The sequence below is a fragment of the Notolabrus celidotus genome, chromosome 13 (assembly GCF_009762535.1).
Source record: "Notolabrus celidotus isolate fNotCel1 chromosome 13, fNotCel1.pri, whole genome shotgun sequence".
NCBI classification, from domain to species: Eukaryota; Metazoa; Chordata; class Actinopteri; order Labriformes; family Labridae; genus Notolabrus; species Notolabrus celidotus.
In genome coordinates, this window is record NC_048284.1 from 12,488,041 (window position 1) to 12,512,699 (window position 24,659).

Below are 24,659 nucleotides of genomic sequence, written 5' to 3' on the forward strand. Positions count from 1 at the left end.
ACGTATAATCAGATAACGTATAATCACATAACGTATAATCACATAACGTAACGTATCGTCACATAACGTATAATCACATAACGTATAATCACATAACGTATAATCACATAACGTAACGTATCGTCACATAACGTATCGTCACATAACGTATCGTCACATAACGTATCGTCACATAACGTATCGTCACATAACGTATCGTCACATAACGTATAATCACATAACGGAACGTAACGTATCGTCACATATCGTATCATCACATATCGTATCATCACATAACGTATCGTCACATAACATAACCTAACATAACCTAACGTAATCTAACGTATCGTATCTTCACATAACGTAATGTATCGTAACCGACCGCGTTGTGTTGTACCCTACCCTATTAACTCAATCTCCTCCATGTTGGCTTGTTGGACGTAATTTCCTACACTTTTTTCCTCTAAGATCTTGGATAAAGTTTGTTCATAACGTGACTTTGATTATTTTCTGATACAAACAACTTTTATAGATCCTCCTTTTTTTGTACATTGTGATTATTCCATCAACTAGTCGTAATTCACCCTCCTCATTTGGCATTCTGCTGCACAGACGTACCGTTTGCATGTTGTATCCCTCGCTCGGCTCATTGCTCACAGTTCATCAGCCTGCTCTGAATTCACCAAATTCCAGCACCCGCCACCCCTCTCCTTTCACTCGCCTCACCATTCCTGTTCACCCCTAATTGCACCGATGCATGCACCTACGCGCACCCCAGAGGTGTTTTTCACGCTGCTAAGTGGGGATATGGGTTAATCTTTCTGGACGTTCCAAGTGTTTTCATTACAAATTCCCACAACTCGCCGAGGGAAGAGTGTCAACAAGGCTGCGCCGGCTGGGGCAAGCTTCGACAAGTGACCAGTGCAGGGAGGAGGGAGGAATGCAAGGGGGAAATTAAAGGCATTCTGTGCATTCCTCCTTACCTTTGGAGGCAAAATACAATCAAATGGCACAAAGTGTTGAGTCTTCTGTGTATGCCGTCTTTTAGGAGAGGAGTGATGTGAAGTGATGATTGTCTTAAACACCAAACAGCTTGCTTGTCGTTGTACTGTTTGTTTCTGTGTGTCCTTTGTAAGTATCATTATCCTCCAGTTGTCTGTTTGTTGTGCTGTGCTAAGAGACAAGACAGCCCACATCTCAGCCCTGTTAAATACTGCCATGAAGGTGAAGTTCACCCTGGGAAACTTTTATATGATCCTCTGCTTGAGAGTTCTATTAAAGCTGAGAAACAAGCATGTCCTTCATTGTTTTGACACTTGAGGACTGAAGTATTGTCTCATTAATCATGAAAATAATAATTAAAAGCAGCCCCAGCTTTCAAACACATGTCCAGGCTGGTAGCCTGCCAATCCCAGTTACTTCATCTGAGGCTGGAACGGATTGATTGCTCACTCTGATTCCCTCAGTTCATTTTTAAAGCTCGACCCAAGATTTAGCAAACTTGGCAGGAGGGTAATTGGTGCTCACCGGTGCGGCGAAACTTTGTAAATATCTCTATTTGTCTAAGCTCCGGGCTTGCATGTTTACTGTGTGATGCTGCCGTGGAAACCCTGATGGGTTGTTTGATTTTCACCTCAGTGCCTCCCACCGTTTCTCTCCCCCCTCGCCCCGCTGTGTGGTCACAGGCTCTCTCCACCTGTGAGAGGGAAGGAGGGAGGGGGGGTTGTACCAACAAACTGGGGCTGTATATTTTACGTGTCGGCTCTGTGTTCCCAGCTGGCTTCTTGGAGGAACATGTGTGTTTCAGTGATTTTTTTTTTTCCCTCTTTCGCTCGCTTACATCATATTTTTGAGGTTTATTTTCAGTTCATGTTTCTTGTCCATGCAGGCGAGCCTGCTTATGTAATGTTGGTCAACACTGGGTCAGGGGACTTAAGCAGCCAGGCGCTCTAAAAAATCACCACCACGTTTTAGAAAAATAATGTATCCCCTTCCCATTTATTTATTTTATTTTATTTAGCTGTATTCCTCTGAATTTATTGTCTCGGCTGATTTTACATGAAGTCATTTTGACTAATTGAAAAAGAAATCGGGCTCAGAGCTTCATCCTTTTGTTAAGAAGTCAAACCCAATGTAGTTAATACTCTGGTGAGAGAGCGTGTACAACAAATTAACGATACATTACACGCGTGCCTCTGTGTGTGTGCTCAGCGAGCCACGAGAAGACCGCCTTGGGACCACACTTCCTGATGTAATCACTACTTCCTGTTTGGCTGCTGAGGAAGGGAAACATGTATTTCTCAACAGATTTACTGTACATGACGCGGCGGCACTGTCTCTGCACTCTGTATCTGTGACAAACCTCTGAGCACTCTGATCTGTCGGAGTGTGTGCGCCTCAGTTTTTGTGACATGATGACTGATTATTTGTCAGGGATGTGACAATTTGTTCTGCAAACACACATGTGTCTGTGACTCTGTTCTGTTGCTTCACTGTGCTCATGCAGTTCATTCATTTCTTAGCTGATAAGATATCTTTAATCACATGACCTATATGACCTATATTTGAAAGTGAAAGCTTTTTTGACTGTTGCTGGTCGTCTTGCATTTGGACTTTAAAACTGCATGGTCTCAGGGTGTTTATAAAATGAAACTAAAGACTTACCTTTGTAATTATTATTTCAATATTAATGCATTATTACCATTATTATCGTTATTGCATTTTTTTTAGCATCATTTTTATTTTAATTAATTCTATGTTATTTTATTTTATTTTACTTTTCTTGTATTTATCTGATCTTATTTTATTTAATTTTTATTGTAATGTTTTAATTATTATTATTATTATTATTATTATTTTTTTAAGTTATATTTTGGGGCTTTTTGCCTTTATTTGATGGGACAGCTGAAGAGAGACAGGACATTTGGGGAGTAGAGAGCGGGGGAAGACATGCAGGAGATGGTCGACCGGCCGGAGCGCTTAGACCGCTAGGCCACCAGTGCCCCCATATTACTTTCCTATATCCTCTTTTACCCTTGTATCATTTGACCTATTGCTGCTATTTTCTGTCTCTCTGGTCTTTTGTGAAGCACTTTGGCTTGCATGCTTGAATGTATGAAAGATGAGTTAAGTTGGGTTGTATATTCATGAATTAAGAGACTTGCTTAACAGGACCAGGCATAAAGCTTAATTTGGGTGTTAACTAACCTGGGCCATATTATTGTTGTATTTAAGGCTCTAAATGACTTATTAAGTATAGAAAACCTTTCAGATTTCTCATGTCCTAATACATACTTTAAGGCAGCTGCACCTGATTAAATTACATCCACTAAAATTGCTTGTTTTTCTTACTGACATACTCAAATTGTTACTCTCAATGGATTACAGAGATGGTAAGGATTCTATATAATACAATACAATATAACACAATATGATATGATAACATACTATGATACAATGCAATACGATACAATAAGATAAAACAGGAAACGATGCAGATGCGCTAACATACAATAAGATACGATGCTATACGAAAATATTGAATATATGATATGATATGATATAATGCGATACGATTCGATATGCGAGGTGGGGCGAGCCAAGGTGATTTGATTCGATATGATACCATGTGATTGGATGGTAGTATGATATGATACGATTTGGTATTACACTATTCTATCTGTTACAATTCGAGAAAATACGATAAGATACAATAGGTTGTAGCCCTGGTGGCCTAGCGGTCTAAGTGTCCCATGTATGGAGGCTATAGTCCTCTTCGGATATGTCGCTGGTTCGACTCCCGACTGGTCGATCATTTACTGCATATCTTCCCCCACTCTCTACTCCCCACATTTCCTGTCTCTCTTCAGCTGTCCTGTACAATAAAGGTGAAAAAAAAACCAAAATATAACTTTAAAGGTGACATATCACGCTTTTTTCATCAATATATATTGGTCTAAGAGGTCCCCAAAACATGTCTTTAAAGTTTATGCTCAAAAAAACACTTTGAAATCAGATTTTGGCATGCCTGAAAAGCCCTCTTCTTCAGCCCTCCCCAGAACGGTCTGTTTTCTCTCTGACCACGCCCCCTCAGGAAGTGGATGTGCCCTCGGCTCTCCAGCACGCTGATCTAATGTTCACATGTTGGCTGAATATACACGGCTGCTCACAGATCGCTTTACTTCAACCCTCTGAATCTGATCCAGAATCTGATCCTGACGGAGAGGCGCCTGCAGCAGGACCTTTCTGAACGATTGGTCACAGATTTAGTGTTTCTTGTTTTATTTATCAGTATGTAGACGTGTGTCTTGGTACACAGCTACCAACATGTAGCTATGCTAACTAGAGCTATGTGGCTATGCTAACTAGCGCTAGCACTTATCCATGATAAGTAAAAATCATCCACTAGATCTTCAAATCTGCAGACGTGGGGAGTAAAACCGACCTCTGCCAGAAAGGCAGCAGGACCTTTCTGAATGATTGGTCACAGATTCGGTGTTTCTTGATGTTTTATTTGTTAGTATGTAGACGTGTGGTCTTGGTTCACAGCTACATCTACAGCTACAGCTACAGCTACGGCTACGACATGTAGCTGTGTAGCTATGCTAACTAGCGCTAGCACTTTTCCATGGAAAATAAAAATCATCCACTAGATCTTCAAATCTGCAGACGTGGGGAGTAAAACCGACCTTTGTGTTTATTAAGACAGCCTACAACTAGTATGCCTCCCTCCTAAGCTCCTTGTTACCACACATTTGTGCAGGTAATGAAAAACGGAGGAAGAGTTGAGTTGTATTTTATACAGTCTATGAACTGAACAAGCTCTGAGCTCTGACCTCCGTGACAGACCGGATATTGTTGTGACGTAACAAAAACACGGAAGTCTGAAACGGCTCGTTTCACACACATTTACAGAAAGGTGGAGAAATCAGAACAGGGGCAGAATGGATTTTTTTCATTCTCGAGGGGTCTGTAGACATGCCAGGGACACATATTTCAGGTAGAGAACCATTAAAAAGTCGATTTTGCATGATGTCACCTTTAAGAAAAAAAAAAGATACAATAGGTTAACACAGTATATGATGTCATATTGAATAATACAATGCAGTCCATGACACATTAAATCATAAAATCCATAAACTGAAAACAGCAAAATACTCAGTACAGCAAAGACTAAAGAAAATGTGTTAAGTGATTGAGTTTGTGCATTCCTCTTTCTTCAGCTAACTAGTCAGCCTACCTGTAGCCTCTAAACTCCTTAGCCTCAAGCCCCATCAATATTTAGACAATGCCAGGTCAGCTCTCTTTGGACGACTCCAACACACATTTGCCCAATAACACAACCATAAATTTAAGAACAGAGCTGTTTTGACATTATGTTTACATCTAGCTGTAAACTTATGTGTATCATTTTTCATAAAAATGTCAGCATGTAAGAGCTTTCTATTACTTGCATGAGTGAAGTGAGTGAAGTGCTTAAGTGGGCGGGAGGTGTAAACATAAGAAAACAACAGAGGTGGTCATGTGTAATGGTGTGTTTATGTTGTATATAAACACTCTATCTCTTGCTGTGAGGGTACTTTCCTCCTTGCTCACACACATAGTTTTGATCACACACACTCGTACCGCAGCTTTGATCCCTGCAGCAGTAAGACATTCCTGTGCTGTGGTGAGTAGAAGCAGTGGACGTATTGAGGGGGAGCAGTGTGTATGAATTGAGTGTATTGTCCTGTAAAAGCTGCAAGGTGGACGTCTCAGGAGACCTGAGACCACTGAGACCCTCTCCTCCGGGGGCCCTCTGCAGGGTGCCGATAGGGCTGTAAGAACAGGAGGCCTCCACGCAGGAATTTTTTATAAAAGGAAATTGATATTGTGTTGAAAGCATGCCTACCTGTCTTCCTCTTGAGTTGTTTCCCTTCAGAGTTTTCTCCCCTTCTTCTCTTGTCATTCTCCTGTATGTTATTCACTTTGATGGATCGCTGTCAATTAATCGCCCCTCAGCTTCAGTACCTACCCTCTGTCAATCATGCTGTCATCCTATTTTTCAACCAAACCCTTTCTTTTTCTCCTCTATCTTCTTTCCTCTTCATTCATCACCACCTCCAGCCATCTCCTCTTTGTCTTCTTCACCTCCTCAGAAAGAATCCTTCAGGTGCTTTTGTTGCCTACTTCAGATTTATGAGGAAAAACGGGTCAACATACTCTCAGGAGGGCATTTTACGGTGTTATGGTTCATGGCGCTTCAAAGACAATGGCACAGAGAGGAGGATGCAGTGCAAGTGTAAACCAGTCTAGGAAAGTAACCTCTTCTGCTTTTGTCCTAACCTCAAAATCTCAACCTTCCAGTTGTTGTTTTTTTCCTCCATAAAATATCTCTCCATAATTGTTGACTGCTCCGGTCTTCTTCATGACATTTCTGGCACATTAAGATAGCAAGGAATTTATGTTTGCCTGTTCCCTGCAGTGAATGGGACAGAAACTAGAAAAACAAGATAGTCCTTTCACACATTGGCACACATTTAGACACATTATTGTATATTACGGTACTTGAAAATAAGAATACATAGAGGACACGTCAAACGTCTTCTGCTTTCTGTGTCTTCCATTTCTTTAATCGTACAACTCTCAAAAGGCTCTACAGTTACGTTTTTAACAGGAATCAAATACTTGAAATGAAGATGAAAGAGAAATATCAAAATCTCAAAATATAATATGATTAGTATATGATTAGTATAAGTAAGTAGTATCTAATTGGCCACCCCAGGTACCACCCTAAAATCCTAAACTATGATTTGCTATTTGCCCTATCAGAGATGGCAGTTACATTTACTATTTGGATATAGAGTGGCTGTGATTAGTGGGGACAGAAAGAGTACATAATGATTTTCGGTCTGCATGTACATATACTTCAAGGCACTGTACTTCTGTACACGCCCCTGTCCCCATCTCTACTCAGACCCTTCATTATAAAACACCCCTCCCAAAAACACTCTCCTTCACCATCATTTTTCTTCTCCTCTCACCTCTTCACCTCTCACCCCCACCTCTGGCCTCCCATTGCAGTACATTCCTGTTTTTATGCCCCTCTCACCCTGCCAGCGGCTACACACACACACACACACACACACACACACACACACACACACACACACACACACACACACACACACACACACACACACACACACACACACTCTCTCACACAACGTACACACCGAAAAACAAAGGGTCCGACTTGTGTTGGGGCTGGTGATCATAACCTTTGACCTTTTGTTCAGTTCATGGTGCTTTACACAGCGGCTGGTTGAATGACAGTGGCAGTTTAAGGCTCACACACACAAACACTTTGACCACCTCTCCGCCCTGAGGTGGAGAGGTGGTCCGCTGTGGTCTGAGACCTCAGCGGTTGGGCTCAGGCTGACATTGCTTTTTGATGCGTTAGGTCCATAATTCTCAGACCTACTGACAACTAAATAAACGCATTGATTATGAAAAAGAGACCTCAGCTGTTCCTTATTTCATCCAGGGACTAAGTTAAGTTTTGTCATGTTTTATGTGCTTATGTTTGATATCATTTAGATTATACTCTTGGGGCTTCTACCATGAAACTTGGGGGGGAAAAAAAGGGGGATGGGGTGCACAAAATCATGCAAGGACTTGGACTGACATACATGAGTCTGATCTTCTGTAGAGGCTGTCTTTTATGAAAGTTTTACAAACATGATATGTGTCAGAATACCACATTTTCGTAATGATTAATTCGTTAAATATTTGTTCTGATGTACACCGATCAGCCATACATTATGACTACCTCCCTGATATAATGTTGCCCTCCCCTCTCTTCAGGTCAGGGCTAAAACAGCTTTGACCTGGACTCCGCTAGACCTCTGAAGGTGTGCTGTGGTATCTGGCACCAAGATGTTATCAGCAGATTCTTTTAAGGCGTTTTTCGACCGCAGGATCTTTACCTCGGAACTAGGGACTTTACCCCTGAACTATGTGTGTTTCGACCGGAGGAACCAGGGTCTAAATTTAGTTCAGGGGTAGATAATCTCGCCCCTGAAAAGCCCCTGCTTGGGGGGTAGTACTTTTCAAAGGTCCTGGGACTTTCGGCTGAACGTAATGGTGTTTGTGGAGTTAACACAGTTGTTGAAACACAGAGGGAGTTCCTGGGAATGCATACTGTTTAGTTATTTATTAAGATTTAAAAATATTATTTAATATATTTTTTTTCCTCCATACGGCACTGGCCTGATTTGCACAATCTACCCGAGACTTCAGTTCGTGGTCGAAACGCAGACAACAATGGGGGCACAGGAACCTTTTAGGCCCGGGGAAAGTAGTTCTGGGGGCTAAAAGACCCCGGAACTCTTGGTCGAAATCCACCTTTAGTCCTGGAAGTTGTGAGGTGGGGCCTCCATGGATTGGAAATGGTTGTCCAGCACAGCCCATAGACACTTGTTCGGATTGAGATCTGAGGAATCCTGAGCCATGTTCTTACAAGTCAACTTCTTCCATTGCTTGATGGTCTAGTTCTGATGCTCACGTAACCATTGTTGGGGCTTTCATGGGTGGAAAGGGGTCAGCATAGACACCCTACCCAGTGATGTATTGTGTGATCTGACACCTTCGTATCAGAACCAGTACTTTTTCAGCAGTTTGAGCTCCAGTAACTCTTCTGTTGGATTGGCCCACATTGGCCAGCTTTCACTCCCCATACACACACCAATGAGCTTTGGCCTCCCATGACCCTGTCACTGGTGCACCAGTTTTCCTTCCTTGGATCCCTTTTGATTGGGACTACTGACCACTGCAGACCATGAACACCCTGCATCAGGGTCGCAGTTTCTTGTCAAAGTCAATAACATCCTCACACTTGCCCATTTTTCCTGCTTCCAACAAATCAAGTTTGAGAAAAAATGTTCACTTACTGCCGAGCATATCCCGCCCTCTGGCTGGTGGCGCTCTAAAGAGGTGATCAGTGACCTTTACCTCACCTGTCAGTGGTCTTCAACTTCTGGTGTATTTTTGATCAGCTTCTCTGATAAGCAGAATTATGCATAGAAATAATCAAAATAGTCATGATCACAGATGTGGATTGTTTTCCTCCTTGTGAGATCAAGTTTAAAAGCTCATTTTCTAAGTCAGGTCTAAGACTTTGGAAGAGCTACTCTGATTCATTACAAGAGTCAGCCATCGTCCAGGCACTTCAAAGCAGCAGACCCTCTGCCTGACACACAATGAGGCCTTTTTATGGAGCCAGGATGGAGGGAAGAAAGAAGGAGTAGGGAGGGAGTGAAGGGGGAAGAGAATGTGAAATATTTGTATAATTGTGTTCAGAGACCAGGGAACGTTTTATACACGCCAACGTGTGTTTTTCTCAGTAAGCAGAGTGTTACAGATACTTTTGAGACGACAGACCTGTGGACATTTAGTTCTGTCCAGCACTTCAGTCATGTTGATGCTTTAAAACTTTAATGCCTCCAGGTCTAATTACTGCCTCCCAACTTGTCAGTGCCAGAGTGAATTTGGTCAGTTTGTGGACATGAACCTGTGGAAGTGGGATTTTAAGTGCTAACAAATTGGCTGTAGATATGGCTGACAACCATATCTACAGCTCATGTCCAATTTTTCATACACCTGTTCACCTCTCTAATAACTCTTCATTTCTCTTCCACAGATGAGCATGACGCAGTACAGCAGAAAACATTCACCAAATGGATAAATGCACAGTTCTCCAAGGTAACCTGAATAAAACTTTAACTGTGCTGGTTAAAAAACAGCAGAACACACAGATGTTTTCAGAAAGGACATGAATTGGAGTTATTGATTTTCTTCAAAGATAGTCTTAAGTGGTATGTTAAGGTTATTTCAGTTCATGTTTCACTGAATGTTCTGAGACCTGCAGCAGACTAGCTTTGGTGCTCACAGCAGGGGTTCCTAAAGTGTGGGTCGAGACCCCCTGAATGTTTTTTTTAAAAGTTATCTAAAAATAGTACATTTTACCCATTATAGTAAAAAATATCAACAAAAATTGAAGCTAAACTTGAAATTAAACCTTGAAAATAGAAAATGTAATGAGTTTTCTGCCTTTCTTTTTGCCAGATGACTCCTAAGTTTAGGGTTAGTGTCAGTGAACAGTTAATTACCAAAAGCATCAGTAGCAGTAGGCTCGTTCATTACGGCACAGGAAACACAGCCACATGCTCATATAGGTAGGCTAATTTTCTGCAGACCAGCTAAATGAAGCCACATTGGATCACTTTGAGGGACAGTGGGGGTCGCAAGTCTTTGGCACGTATATTTTGGGGGTCGAGGGCTGAAAAGTTTGGGAACCTCTGGCTTACAGGAAAGTAGAATACATCAGATGGAGATAAATTGCCACCAGCATCTCGACCCCCAGGGGGTGCCACACTTTGGGAACCCCTGGATTAGACAGTCCAGAGTCTTAACTGCTTTCAATCTTCACTAAAAACCTTTTTATATAAGAAGGCATTTCTCCACCCCAAAATCGTGAATATTGCTCTGCATTCAGATGTCCTCTTTTGCTTTTTTTGTGTTTTTTAGTGCCATATAAATAAAGTTTATTATTATTATTATTATTATTATTATTATAAGATATCAGAGAAGGTAGTTTAGATGTCATTTGAAAGTTATTCCACATAATACCAAAAGCAGTCTTTCCCCATTCAGTTCTAAACCTAATCTTAAATAATCTCTCTTTAATGCTCTACGAATTCTCCACCATTTATCATGTCTTAATATTTTGTTTAGATTTCAGTGGCTATTTTAGAACCTTTTTGTCTATTTCCCCTTTTTAAATTTTGAGCTATTGTTAATGTATTCCACCAAACTCGTCTGTAGCTGCAGTATGATTCATATTGGGTTTCACCCAGTCCTTTTTTTAAATCAGCATTTAAATAGGATGATTTCTGATTTCCACTGTCACATGAATATTTTCTGTGCACATGCCAGCATTCCAAATATGAATGTATCAAATAACTGCCTTGTTTCTTCATTTGTTGCTACAACAACATCTAGATTAATGTTTCTGAGCTGAAGCAACTCTGCAGCTCAAAACTTAGCTGTGTTCTACAAATTGTTGACAAAATCTACTCACTGTGTTTCTCTTCTCTCATCAGACGGGGAAGACGCCCATCAAAGACATGTTCTCCGACCTGAAGGACGGGAAGAAGCTGCTGGAGCTGCTGGAGGGTCTCACCGGCTCTGTTCTGGTGAGTTTGTGTGTGTGTGTGTTTCAGTTTTCTCATCTTTTCTGTCAGTCAGAATTCACTACCATTTTTCTTCTTATCCCTACATAATCTCTGTCACTACATGCCTGCCAAAGTTTGACCTCACTTGGAGAGCAAACTGCAGGATCATACTGTGTAAAACAAACTTTCTGTAACAGCACTTTTATTGAGCTGGAGAACACAGATTTCCAGCGAGGGTGGGGACAGCACTGACATGTTTTTCCCTTTTCATTGGAAAGGCATGCCGTTACGTTAGAGGAGTGTTTTTGTAGCTGAAACGTGACTTCTGCCGTCATTCAAGCTAGCACAAGCACATGCGTTGCCTTGTGTGAACTCTAACTTTAAACCAAATGTAAACACTAGAAGCAACACAAGGGGTCTCAGGAGATGTACTTTGGATCCTATAATAGAAACAGCCCAATGAAGAACAGATGTTTCAGACACAGAATATCTCACATTTGTCAACTGAGCTGTTGCCAATTTTCTGTTGTTTTTTTTTCATGCATGTTGACATTTCAGTTTCGCCTCCCTGAAAAATCTGCACTAACAGCAGATTAAGCACTTAATTTGATATTTTTCTGCACAAAATCCCAACAAACGCTGTTAAAAGATAGAGAAAAATGCTAAAATAGTCAAAAGAATCTGACTGATGAGCAGGAATTATGATTTTTTTCTGTCAAAGACTTGTTTGATTTGTCTCCTTACTTACTAAACACACACGCTTTTATTTTGTACATGCCTTTTTATTATCAGTCTCACCTTGCTGTCACCCTCAAGCACTGTATCTACTTTCCAGCACCTGCAGCCCTACTAAGTGCCAAGTGTCTCAGTGCCATACATGCATGCACACACATGCTCCCTCTCTCCTTCTCTCCCTCTCCCTGATACCAGTATAATTCTATAATTGGGTGCTAATGAGTGGCTGAGGTATGTGAAGACTTAAGAGGGATTTGCAGTTGGCAGCTCCTCATGCTGCCATTCTTTCCATAAGTTGGCCCGTGGACTGTGCTGATAGGCTAATGGCTGTGCTGAATGCATGGAGGGAAACACTGTGCTGAGTGACGGTGTTGCTTCCCGTGCAGCAATGCTTCACATTAAACGTTTCACTCCCGACTTTAGCAGTTTGACAAGCTCAATGTTTTCTCTTAGTCATGGAGCTATTACATGATGATGATTTTTTTTTTTTTTAACAACTTTTTAGTTTGTTTATTTATTTAAAAAAAAAAAAATGAAAGTTATATTTTTGGGCTTTTACACCTTTATTTTAAAGAGGAGAGGACAGTGCATAGTGTAGGAAACTGGGAGAGAGTGGGGGAATGACATGTGGGAAGGAGGCCACAGGCTAGATTCAAACCCGGGGCACCCACTACATGGGCACGCAACTTAAGCATTAGGCCAAATCTGTGCCCTAACAGCTTTTTATTGAATTTAAACAAAGAAAATTACAATACACAAAACTGTGCACAATACCCCCCACTCAAAACCGCTATACAGTACATCCAACACAAACATAGAAAATTGACTTCATAACATAATAGAAATAACAATTACAATGACAATACTAACATAAATTAAATAAAGTTAATACGTAAATGAAAATAAAATGTTAAAATAAATAAGCAAATGGAAAAAAAAAAAAAAGAAAAAAAAGAAAACAAACATGGAATTGAATCTAAATAGACATTAAACAGATATTTTCACAGATAATATAAAAAAATGTTCCAGTCCATAAGTGAGTTTAGGGTAGCCAGCCATCAGAAGCCATGTCACGTTGTGTCCCACTATTGGGGTTGTAACAAGTGGCAACCTCCGGTCTCAAACTATGAAGCCCATCTGGAAGTGTTATAAACTGCAATTCATTGAGAATCCGCTTGAGGCTGGCTGCAGAAACACCGGAGACCACATGGACACCAATTCAATAAAGACGATCTTTGCAACATTAATAAACATGTTTACAGCCTCGTTCAAAAAACAGCTTGGCTCTACGTAGCTCATTTCTCTATCGGCACACACTGTACAGGAGGGGGGATTTTTTTCTAACGCAGCGGTTCAGAAGATATTAATATTAAGAGTTTTTGCCCAAATAAGGACATGGCTTGGAGGCTCAAACGCCGCCTCTTTACGTCACACTGTGCCTGGTTGAGTTCCGCATTTCCAATATGGCTTCAAAACAGCGCTCAGGAACAGATGGGTGACGTCACGGATACTACGTCCATTATTTATACAGTCTATTGGGGTTGTAAGAGGGGTCTTCCACTCAGAAAAGTCCCCTCCCCTCAGAAGTAGTTTTTTTTAGGTCTAAAGGCAGTTAGTCTATGAATGGTGACCAAACCTTTAAAAACTGCTCTTTGTTTCCTTTTATGACAGCATGTAGTCTTTCATGCGGGAGGGTGTTAAAAATCTCCCTGTACCAGAGGGTAACACTTGGCGGAGAGTCTTTAATCCAATCGTGCAGGATGCATTTTCGAGCAATTAAAAGGAGCTTCTCAAGAAGTTTGAAGTGTAATGCAGGGAGGTGTAGTTCCTTGGAGGGAAGGCCCAGGAGAAAAACACCCGGGTCTTTTTCAACTTTTATTCTAAATATCCCACTAATTACCTTGGAAATACACAACCAGAATCTGGAGATTAATCTGTATTCCCAAAAACAATGGAAGTATGCCCCCCTGCATGATGATTTTATGAAGTACCTTGCAACCTTCTGATTGGCTAGTGAATCTGCCGTCACTGATTTATGTTTGTTTCCTCTTCCTCAGACCAAAGAAAGAGGCTCCACTAGAGTTCACGCTCTCAACAATGTCAACAAAGTGCTTCAAGTTCTGCATCAAAATAATGTGAGTACCTGCCGTTTTCAATGCTGTTGTCACATCAGCTGATGTTTGGTGGATGTTTTGTTTAAGCAAATCTGTGTGAGAGTTACTTTAGGAACTCAGCAAAGCATAGCCAGAAATAGGGAACCATCATGAACAGTAAAATGAGTTGCTGATGGTTTTGTTGAACTAAAAATCTCATATGTTGCATAACCACGATCTATTTTCAACTCTCTGACACTACAAGAGAAAAGTGTACTCCCAGTCGAGGTGGCATTAGTTTTAAAGCCTTGACCTCCGTGTGGAGTGATGATAAGAGAGACATGCTTTTTGGGAAGTTTGCATGCAACTCTCACAGACACAGACTGTCAGCTGGCAGCAAGGGACACATTTCCCACAGAGGTTTTAAAGTCATGTGAAATCAGGCTTTAGAAGTTTGTGAAAACAGACATCAAAAAATACTTGATGTTCCTAATTAAAGTATAGCAACCACATACACATTTCATATCAATGCAACGTGCTTGACTTTGATGTCATGGAAAAAGTTGACTGAGCTGTATCATGAGAGCAGACAAGGTCACATCACTGAGCAATTTATCACTTCTAATGTTTACATACAAAACGCAATTTATGTTTTGGGTTTCAATGTGGATGACGAATCATCTATGTGAACTTTTTACTGACACACACTTTCTCTGTTTTCCTATAATTGTAAGGTCTATCACACACACACACTTTCTGGTCTTGCCAATGTGGAGACTTCATCTGACTCACCATCTCTGGCTTTCCCAGTAATGTTATGGCTTTTATTGACACATTCTTTCTGGTTTTTGTGTCAATGTAGGGACTTCAACTGACACACTCTATGGCTTCCCTTTCTTTTTTTTTCTTTTTCTTTTTTTTAAAATAGTTTCTATTTTATTAGCAACCATAGAGCAATTACAAACATTTTCTTTGTGCTTGTTTTGACAATTATACATCATCAGAATCTGGTGAAACAGATAAGCAAGTGGAGTGGTAGTAATAATAGTGAAAATAATAAAAATGATTATACTAATAAATCAATAAAATAATATTAAATAAATAAATAAATAAAAATACATACATAAATGATATTAAGAATGCTAATAATATCCCAAAAATTAAAAAATGAAACATAAATAAATTAAAAAATTTAATTAAATACAAATAAATAAACAAAATAATGTTAAATAAATACATACAAAAATAAAAATACATACATAAATAATATTAAGAAAGTTAATAATATCCAAAAAAAAGAAAAAAAAAAAAAAAAAAAAGAATTAAATTAAATTAACAACATCCAGGTGCAAATCAGCTGCCATCAGATTCATAAATCACAAGTAATAAGAAAATGAGTAAAATACAATTTTTTTTTAAACCCTGAAATTTCTCACCTCTAAAGTGTATAAATAAAATAACATTTTCAAATGAAGTCCCTTCCCCACTAATCGTATTTCATAGGCATCAATTGCTGGTACCAAACCTAACTATGTACAACATTATTATTATTTCAATATGAACGCTTTTATTGACACATCCTTTCTAGTTTTCCAATCGTTGTGGGGACATTAAGTGACACATGATTTCTGGATTAAGTTTTGGTATGGGGACTGGGAAAAAGCACAGGAAGTAGGCTTTCCAGAAATACTCTGCAGGACCGCATATTTGAGCTTCTGTGTCTAAGAGACTGAGGCATTGAAAGCAAGAGGGGGAGACAGAAGATGATGTTGCAGGATGGAACTAATTGGGACTAAAGACGGATCAGAGGTCAGATCTGCAGTCGGCAGTGAGGTCATTTTTGAGCTGAACCAGACACTTGACATCATGTTCCACTCTGTGGCTTGATCCTCTCCAAAATATTTATATATAACCAGTCCACATTTGGTCTCGTATGATACGTGACTTTGAAGGCTGCGGACACACTTTGCAGGTAGCATTGGAAGGTGTAATTATGGTGGTGTGTGGGGAAAATGCATGAAGTATTGAGCTGTAACAGTCTGGGGGCTCATTAAGATTTGAAACCAAATATTTGAGTCTACTGTATTAAGGGAAACTTGAATGTTAATCTGTGCTCAGCATCGTTACCTTTGTGATGCAAAGTGTTGTTGCATAATTAATAAACTACTTAGCTCTGATATTACGATCACAGATTTCTGACGCTGAGGTTTTATATTATGTTAAGTGGGTTGGCTTTCCAACTAATAGGCTTAGAGTAGGCAAACTTCTCTTCCAGTAAACAACTGCTCCTTTTACTTTTCAATGATTGAACGTCTCATAACTGGTCCTTTCTTTCAGGTCGATCTGGTTAACATAGGAGGGACGGATATCGTGGATGGGAACCACAAGCTGACCTTGGGCCTCATCTGGAGTATTATTCTACACTGGCAGGTGAGCACACAAACATGTGCTGAACCTTTTCTTTCCATACTGCACACTCACACTCATTCACACACACAGACACACACACACAAAGACTCATTACTGTTTGCCGACCGAGGCCTCACGATGCACTGATGCTCCAGAGGGAATAAGAAACGTGATGATGGAAAATCAGTAGTGTTGAGCACACATTCATTCATGCATGTTAACATGTTTATGGTCTGCTGCTTCGTGTAAGAATGACAGGCTGGAAATGTAAGGAGACATTGTTTTGGAATGTTGTAAATCAAGAGGTTTTATTAAAAAAAATAGCACAGCCTTTTGTTACACGTGTTTTTGTAACTTCCTTATCATAACTTCACGTCTTAGTCACTTCTTTTAGTGTATGCACCGTTAGTTTTATAGCATGTGTGTTGCTGTGCCTGTTGGCATGCTGCCATTGTTATGGAAAGTCTGTTATTCCTTCATAAAACCAGAGCATCTGTGATAATCTCAGTGGGCAGAAAAATCACCAATTAAATAAAAAACATGGGGCACACCAACTTTTTTAACGAGTTTTAGATGCAACAACATTCAATAATTTGGATGCTTGTAGCTTGAGGTTGGAGGAAAACAAATGACCTGTATTATGTATTTATTTTTATTTAACCTTTATTTAACCAGGTAGGTCAATTGAGAACCAATTCTCATTTGCAATAACGACCTGGGCGAAAAGGCAACACAGGTGGCATGACAATAAATAAAAACAAAACAAAAAGCAGAGAGGACATACAGAGAAACCTAGAGACAGAACAATACAATACAAAAATATGACAGGAGTGAACAACTTATAAGCAACTTAAAAGGAAGTGCAGTGATGTTGAGTTATGGGGTGTAATACGTTTTTGAAAGTGGCGAGTGGAATGAGAGAGGTCAGCTTTAGGGATTGTTGCAGGTGATTCCAGTCGTTTGCAGCGGAAAACTGGAAGGAGGTGCGGCCAAAGTAGGTCCGGGCTTTGGGTTTGATGAATTTGATAAAGTTACTTGAGCGCAGGCTACGGTTTGTGCTGTAAATTTTGATTAGTGACTGTTAGAGGTGTAAAAAAATCAGCAATTATATCACGATACTTTGACCTCCAATATGATATCGATATTTTTGTAATAATAAAAATTCACATTTTAGCCAAGTTAGAACTAAAATACAATTTCAGTATTTCAAAAACAATAAAGTGGAAAAGTTGTTTTCAATCAAATAGTTTTGACTTCATTTATCCTTTCAATTTTGAGTAATATTGTGTGATTTACATATACACCATCTCTATTTTTTCTTAGTTTACTGTGTAGAATATTGCAATATATCACAATATTGTAATATTGTGATATATATATATTGTAAATAAATGCGCATTAACTGTATATATGTGCATGTGTATGCATATATATATATATATACATATATATATTTTTTTTCCTTAGAATTTACTTAATTGTAAATATTGTTTAGTTTTTTTTTTTAAAAGTGCATAAACTGATTCTCTTCTTGTTCATGTAGGTGAAAGACATCATGAAGGACATCATGTCCAACCTGCAGCAGACAAACAGTGAGAAGATCTTACTGAGTTGGGTACGACAGTGTACCCGATCCTACCCAGACGTAAATGTGCTTAACTTCACCACCAGCTGGTCTGACGGCCTGGCTCTCAACAGCATCCTGCACCACTTCAGGTGATTTTCTGATCTAATGCCTGTAGTTCAGATTCTATTGAGTCCATTCGTACCACTTCTGTCCTTGAGGAAAGCCTCCTCTCCTGCAGTGTTTGTAGCTCCAAGAGCATCCGCCCTTTGACTCTGAATGTAAATCACCTTCAGCATCGACCAAGGTCTTTAAATGCCATCAAGAAACTGAGGCCTGGAATTTAGAAACAGAGGTGTGTGAGTGTGAGAGCGAAAGAGGGAGAGGCTGTGCAAGTGGCGGGAGGTCAGGTTGACAGGTCAGCGCCTGCTGGGTGTGTGTACACTGCTTCTCTATTCTGTTTACGCCTGCCATGTCGCTATTTGCACATGCTCAGTGTGTCGTGTACGCTGTTGTGCGTAAAAGAAAGAGAGCAAGAGAACCATTAGGGGTGCTTCTCCTCCTCCACTCTGTAACCCCTTGTCCTTACGAGTGACACACACACACTCACACACACACACACACACACACACACACACACACACACACACACACACACACACACACACACACACACACACACAGAGGCCTGTGCGCTGTGAGAAAGACCAGTGTTGGTTTAGACCTGGGCTGGGGTTTAGGTGGATCACTGAACACACACATTCCACACCCAACTGGCCTCAACACAAGTCTCTCCATGAAAGGGAAGAGTCTTTTTTTGTACAGAAGGAGCATGTAGTCTTCAAATGAGTCTATGCAAGAAAACAATCTCATTAAAAGGTAGCTTATTGTAAAATGAGCTGGAAACCTGAACTCATTAAGGCTCAGTTGTGCTTCCTTTACGCATGAAAATAGAAACCTATGTTTTAACGTTATAACTGTCACTACCAACACACTCCTACATGTCCTTTATGTTTATACATTAAACAACACATCCACTAGAGGGCGCTTGAAGAAATTAGGACCTCCACTTCTCCTTACATCCGTCAAACTGATATTCAGTTCCCGTCTGATCTCCGTCCAGCTGTTCTGTTGTTGATGTTTATCCCTGTCCCCTCAAAAAGTCCTGCCACTTTCAAAAGTATGCTTCTTTGTTTTGTTTGTTGGTTTGGCTTAAAATTTTAGCTACACTGCCCCCATGATTCCTGGTGGTACTGCAGTAGTTGGTCCGTAAGCTTCCAGAAAAGTGCGGGCAGAAGGATTCATCAGTATTAGAGAGCATAAATGAACCTTACAGAGGTGTGAGCAGACAGAAGCTGCTGTTATTATTCAGTGATTACACTTGTATAATGTTATACAGGCAGATAAAACGGACAGAAATTAAAGTATAGATGAAAAAATATCTTTATGAAAATGTTCACATAAAAGTAATAGGATGAAGTAGTTGTAGGTTATTACATGTGGTGTTTATTCTTTTGTTTGTTTGTTTTTGTTATTATTTTACCTTTCATATTTATTCATTTTTTCTTATTTTTATATTTACCTATTTATTTTATTTTATTTTATTTTCAATACTATTATTTCCCTTTTTTCTCTTCTGTATGTATTTATTATCTGTTTATTTTCTATCTAAAGCTATTTAAATTATTATTATTATTTTTTTTTTCTTATAATTATTTTGTTCTTATTAACTAATGTATTCACTTATCTACATACTTATTTTTTTAACAATCTTTTTATTGGGTTTTGCTTTTAACAGAGGGCGGAATCAAAATTAATGTAGAAATATACAGTACATAGATACAAAAAGACAGCCCCCGATCCACCCCCCACCCTCCCCAACCCACCCTGTTCAGGTCCGGTCCTTTGTTCCTTTAGCAAGAGTGGCTGATTCATTGCAGTTCATAAGACATTTTGAGAGAATTAATAAGTAAATACCAAGCGGCAAACTCCGGTCTCAAACGATGAAGCCAATGTGGAAGTGCTATAAACTGCAATACATCGAAAATCAGCTTGAGGCTGGCTGCAGAAACACCGGAAACCACATAGATATGAATGGGAAAAAGACGATCTTTGCAGCATGAATAAACATGTTTACAGCCTGGTTCAAAAAACGTCTTGGCCCTACAACGCTAATCTCTCTAATGGCACACACTGTACAGGGGGTGAATTTTTTTCTAACGTGACGGTTAAGAAGATATTAAGATTATGAGTTTTGCCCAAATAAGGACATGACTGACGTGACTCCCGGTCGGGAACACACAGCCATTGGCTAAGAGACTCACACTACGTCACACTCTGCCTGGTTGAGTTCCGCATTACCAATATGGCTGCTGCCGTCGATTTGCTTCAAAACAGCTCTTAGGAACAGATGGGTGACGTCATTGATACTACGTCCATATTTTATACAGTCTATGGTAAATACTTAAATAAGAATTATTATAACAACATGAATTACATTTCTGGGAGTCAGTTGAGATAATACAGATAGTCCAAAAACAGTAAAAAAGATTACAAAACTAAACAAGACACTCAGATGCAGAGAGTGAAAGTACATTATTCTGCTCAATTGATCACAATCCCATGAGAAGGTCACCCAGAGCAATGAAAGGTAGGCTTGACTTATGTCAGTTGTCAGTATTTGTGTTTCTAACTGGAGAATGTAGAGGAGTTACAGATTCTGTCTCCAAGAATAATAGAAAATCACCCTACATACTTATTTTTGATTGTAGTAATAATTCAATATTTTATGGACACTTTCTCTTCTATCATTTTTTTTCTCCCTGATATATCAACTTTATTTTAATTTTTGTATCCTTCCAAACAAAAACATCACTTGCCTGAATTGTTTAAGTTGATCTTCCGTATATAATGATAAAAATTCAAATAAACAGACCTTTGAAAAATAAAATAAGATAGGATGATGATGATTATAACAGTTCAACCGTCCTCATGTTTCTCTTCCTGTTGCGCCTGTTTTGTGTGTTTCCAGGCCGAACGCATTCAGCTGGGACAAAGTGGTGAAAATGAGCCCTGTGGAGAGACTGGACCATGCGTTCACTGTCGCAAAAGACCAGCTGGCTATTGAAAAGCTGCTAGATCCTGAAGGTACTTACACTTTAAACACCTTTTCCCCCTCTTTGCACAAAACATACAGGTCAGCTGTTTTTATTTAGACCAGAATTAGTCTGGGAGTTTTATGTAATTTCAAAAATTGGTTGCAGAAGAAAGGCATCTTTCAACTGGCTTTTATAGTAGCCCCAAAAATGAAAGTAGTAAATTGACTGACATTTATTTTACTGCCCAAAATTCCCTCATATTCGAACAGTGTGTGTTCACTCAGCTGGCCTTCATGTTGTGCCAACAGTTGGATAAGCTCACGAAGGAGCAAATACCTTGTTTGCATCTTTGGCTGAATATTCATAAGAAGTTTTGTTTGCTCATATTGCACTGTACTCAAGCTGGATCCAGTCCCCTCCTGTTAAGTCATGATCAAGTGACACACCTGACCTGTATCATAGCCATTTCAAATCTTTGCAGCTTGCCATGATGTGCCTTTTTTCCTCACCTCCTCTAGTCTAATCTCCTCCTGTCACCCTTAACTGTTATCTCTCTCCATCTTCCACGCTGCGTTTCTCCTCATGCAAATTCCACCCGTTTACTCCCCCCTTCCCCTCCTGCTTCTCATCCTCAATTTCCATCTCTAATCTTTCTGCCACCTCACTTTCTCTCTCAGACGTGGCGGTGCAGCTGCCGGACAAGAAGTCGATCATCATGTACATCACGTCCCTGTTCGCCGTGCTTCCCAAAGACGTGAGCATGGAGTCCATCAGAGAAGTCGAGACCCTACCGCGCAAATACAAAGTGGGGTCCGAGGATTCGGGTCCAGGCCTTAGCGCTCAGGTAAACATAACTAACAGAACTGTCTAAACTCCTTCACATAGAAGTGGGCTCACACATCTGTTTCTTATAGAACTCAAGGTGCGCTTTTTATGTGCAAGAATCCACAGCTGGTGACCAGAGATGCAGACAGAAGCAGAGAGAATCAACTCAATCTGGAATCAAAACACTTCACCACATTTTTCTACCTCCAAATATGTGATATATCTGAACAGTGTGTTGACAGTTTGCTGTTTGTTTGTCACAGGGTTAAAAACATACACACACAATCATCGCCCCATATGTTTTGTAAAACTTTAATAACTAACACCTGTACATCGGTCATAACTCGCGCTGTGAAAACGAAGCCACAAAACCACTCCGGATTAGGCACCCAGCGGAGTAACTGACAACCTTTCACTGACATAATTATAAAACCACAAATGCACACACATGCTTATATGCACACCGCTATAACTGACGTGTGCATTTTGTGTTTAATGAGTACAGGGTTATAACTGCAGCGATCAAATCTATTACTTACCAGATTTTAATTCCTGGTTTTAATCTGCAGAGAGGAAAGACTTAACCTCAGTCCATTTGAGATCTTTTGCAAAAGGAGTCTTCCGGATTTGTAAACATCAGTGTTGTGCCAGTTCACACTACAAATTATCTAGCTCAAAGTTAGGTTTATGGGGGCCATAGTGAACTACTTCACGTTCAGAGTCCCTTCTTTTTTTTTTAAACTAAGTTCATGGTCCAAAAAATGTACAATTTCACTTTCATTTTCTTTAAATGTGCCTATATTCAAACTGAAAATCTAGATCAAAATGCCAGCCAAGGCCTATAATCAGTTGACTACACTAGTTCATCGTGCACACTAGTCAAAATTCCTAGTGAGCATTATCGAGCTAAAAACTGTTTATCAGTCGTCCCTGGCCTCCTTTGAAAATACATTGAAAGCTGCTGTAAAGGTCAGATTATTTGAATAGGTGTGTATGTGGTTTCCAGTACTTCTACTTCTGGAGCCAGCCTCAAGTGGACACTCGAGCTGCAACCTCTGAAGTAGCTCTGGCTCCTGAAGTACCGGAAACCCATTCAAAGTAGCTGGTCTTTACAGCAGAAACAAACATGTTTACAATCTGGTTTAGAAAAATGAGTTTAGTCTGAATAGCTGATTTCTTTTTTGGCAAACACTGTATGGGGGGTGAGTTTTTTCATTACACAGCAGTTTAGAAGATATTAAGAGTACAGGTTTTGCATAGTTGGGCGCACAGCTGACTTGACTGACAGGCGGGAACACTGTAGCTGTTAGCGAGTAGGTTCAAAGCCCACCTCTTTACCTCACACTAGCTCGACATAAGTTTGATTGAGTTCAGAATTTCAATACGGCACCTGCTGACACTGATGGTGACGTCATGGATACTACGCACATTTATTATACAGTCTATGGTTGACATTAGATCTTGGATGTTCTGACCTGATTTCATCGTTTTCAGCTAAATATCAATGTAAAAATCCTGGTTCGTCCTCACTGAGTACAAAAGACTTCAAAGAGTACCCTACACAAAACCATTAATTATGAATACATATACTGATTCAAGGAAAACGGTGTAATCTGACGTCTGTTATCCCTGCGGTTCAGTTGTTTCAGTAGTAACAGGGTCCTTCAGAGCAGCAGTTGTTGTCTGTCTGAGCTCCTGGTGTGAACAAAGCATTATCTCTTTTTATGAATGGAGAGAGACGACAGTTCAGTTCCTGAACTTCAGCTTCAACATCTGAAAAGCTGCAGGCACCCAAAAAAACCCAACAACAACAGTAGACCCATAACTGCTTCAACCTTTGCTGCTGGTTTATGTTTCTGATAACATTCAGTTTGAAGGCCACGGACTCAGTTATGTGCACACATAAGGGAACACTGTGAAGTGTCTCATTGTGCGTTGCCAGATAGAGTGAGTCAAACCCCCCCCTCCATCTCCTTCGTTCTCTCTCCAGCTCCGCTCATGAAAAGCACAGCAGGCGCAGGCAAACAGGGAGGAGAGCCATGACTCACCCCTCTGACATTAGCCAACAGAGCGAGCGAGTGAGCGAGCTGCGTGCTGCTGGAAAACACAGAGCTGGAGAGGGATGGAAGGAAATGAGGGGATGAGTTGGTGAGAATGGGAGTGTGTGTGTGTGTGTGTGGAGTAAACGGGGGAAGGTTATATGAGGATTAAGGATTTCTGTGTGTGCTGGTGGGCAGGAAGCTGACATGCAAAAACTGTTACTGTTAATGTGCAACATCTGCAAGCGTTTCCAAGTGTCTTCTTCGCACAGTTGGACTTTCCTGCTTGCGGTTGTGATCCTGTCCATACTCTGAACTCATACTCATGTGTAGCTGCACCAGACTGAGCTGCACCCCTTTTCCAGTGTGTCATTTGTCCAACTTTATTCACTTTTTTTTTTTTTTTTTACAGTTTCTGGCCCACTGTGCTCTTTTCTTCCCCTCACACACGCCCCTGAGGCAGCTCCTTTCAAAGCTCTTCAGTCAGGAGTCAGAAAATCCTGAAAAACCATCTCTTAAGGTTTTTATTGCCCGTGGGCACATTCTTCACACGTCCTGGAACGACTGCTGGAAAAGTCTTTTTAAATAGCGCTCTGATTGGTCGAACGCAGGGTTCACTTTCCTGGCACACTTCATCTCTCCATAGGAAGTGATGCGTAATGCTGCTGGTAGTGGAGGAAAAATAAAGGCTCTTTGTTTGCTCT

General features: G+C 40.2%; 1 protein-coding gene across 2 annotated transcripts in view; it reads left to right on the top strand.

Moving 5' to 3' along the window:
• Nucleotides 1-24,659, top strand: part of utrn (utrophin) — a 281,528-nt gene that overhangs the window by 26,617 nt on the left and 230,252 nt on the right. For both annotated transcript variants that reach the window (XM_034699118.1, XM_034699119.1), the window contains exons 3-9: nucleotides 9,659-9,720; nucleotides 11,121-11,213; nucleotides 13,985-14,062; nucleotides 16,358-16,450; nucleotides 17,973-18,145; nucleotides 21,025-21,140; nucleotides 21,769-21,935. In XM_034699118.1, the coding sequence (XP_034555009.1) occupies nucleotides 9,659-9,720; nucleotides 11,121-11,213; nucleotides 13,985-14,062; nucleotides 16,358-16,450; nucleotides 17,973-18,145; nucleotides 21,025-21,140; nucleotides 21,769-21,935 (782 nt within the window). The remainder of the gene's footprint in view (nucleotides 1-9,658; nucleotides 9,721-11,120; nucleotides 11,214-13,984; nucleotides 14,063-16,357; nucleotides 16,451-17,972; nucleotides 18,146-21,024; nucleotides 21,141-21,768; nucleotides 21,936-24,659) is intronic.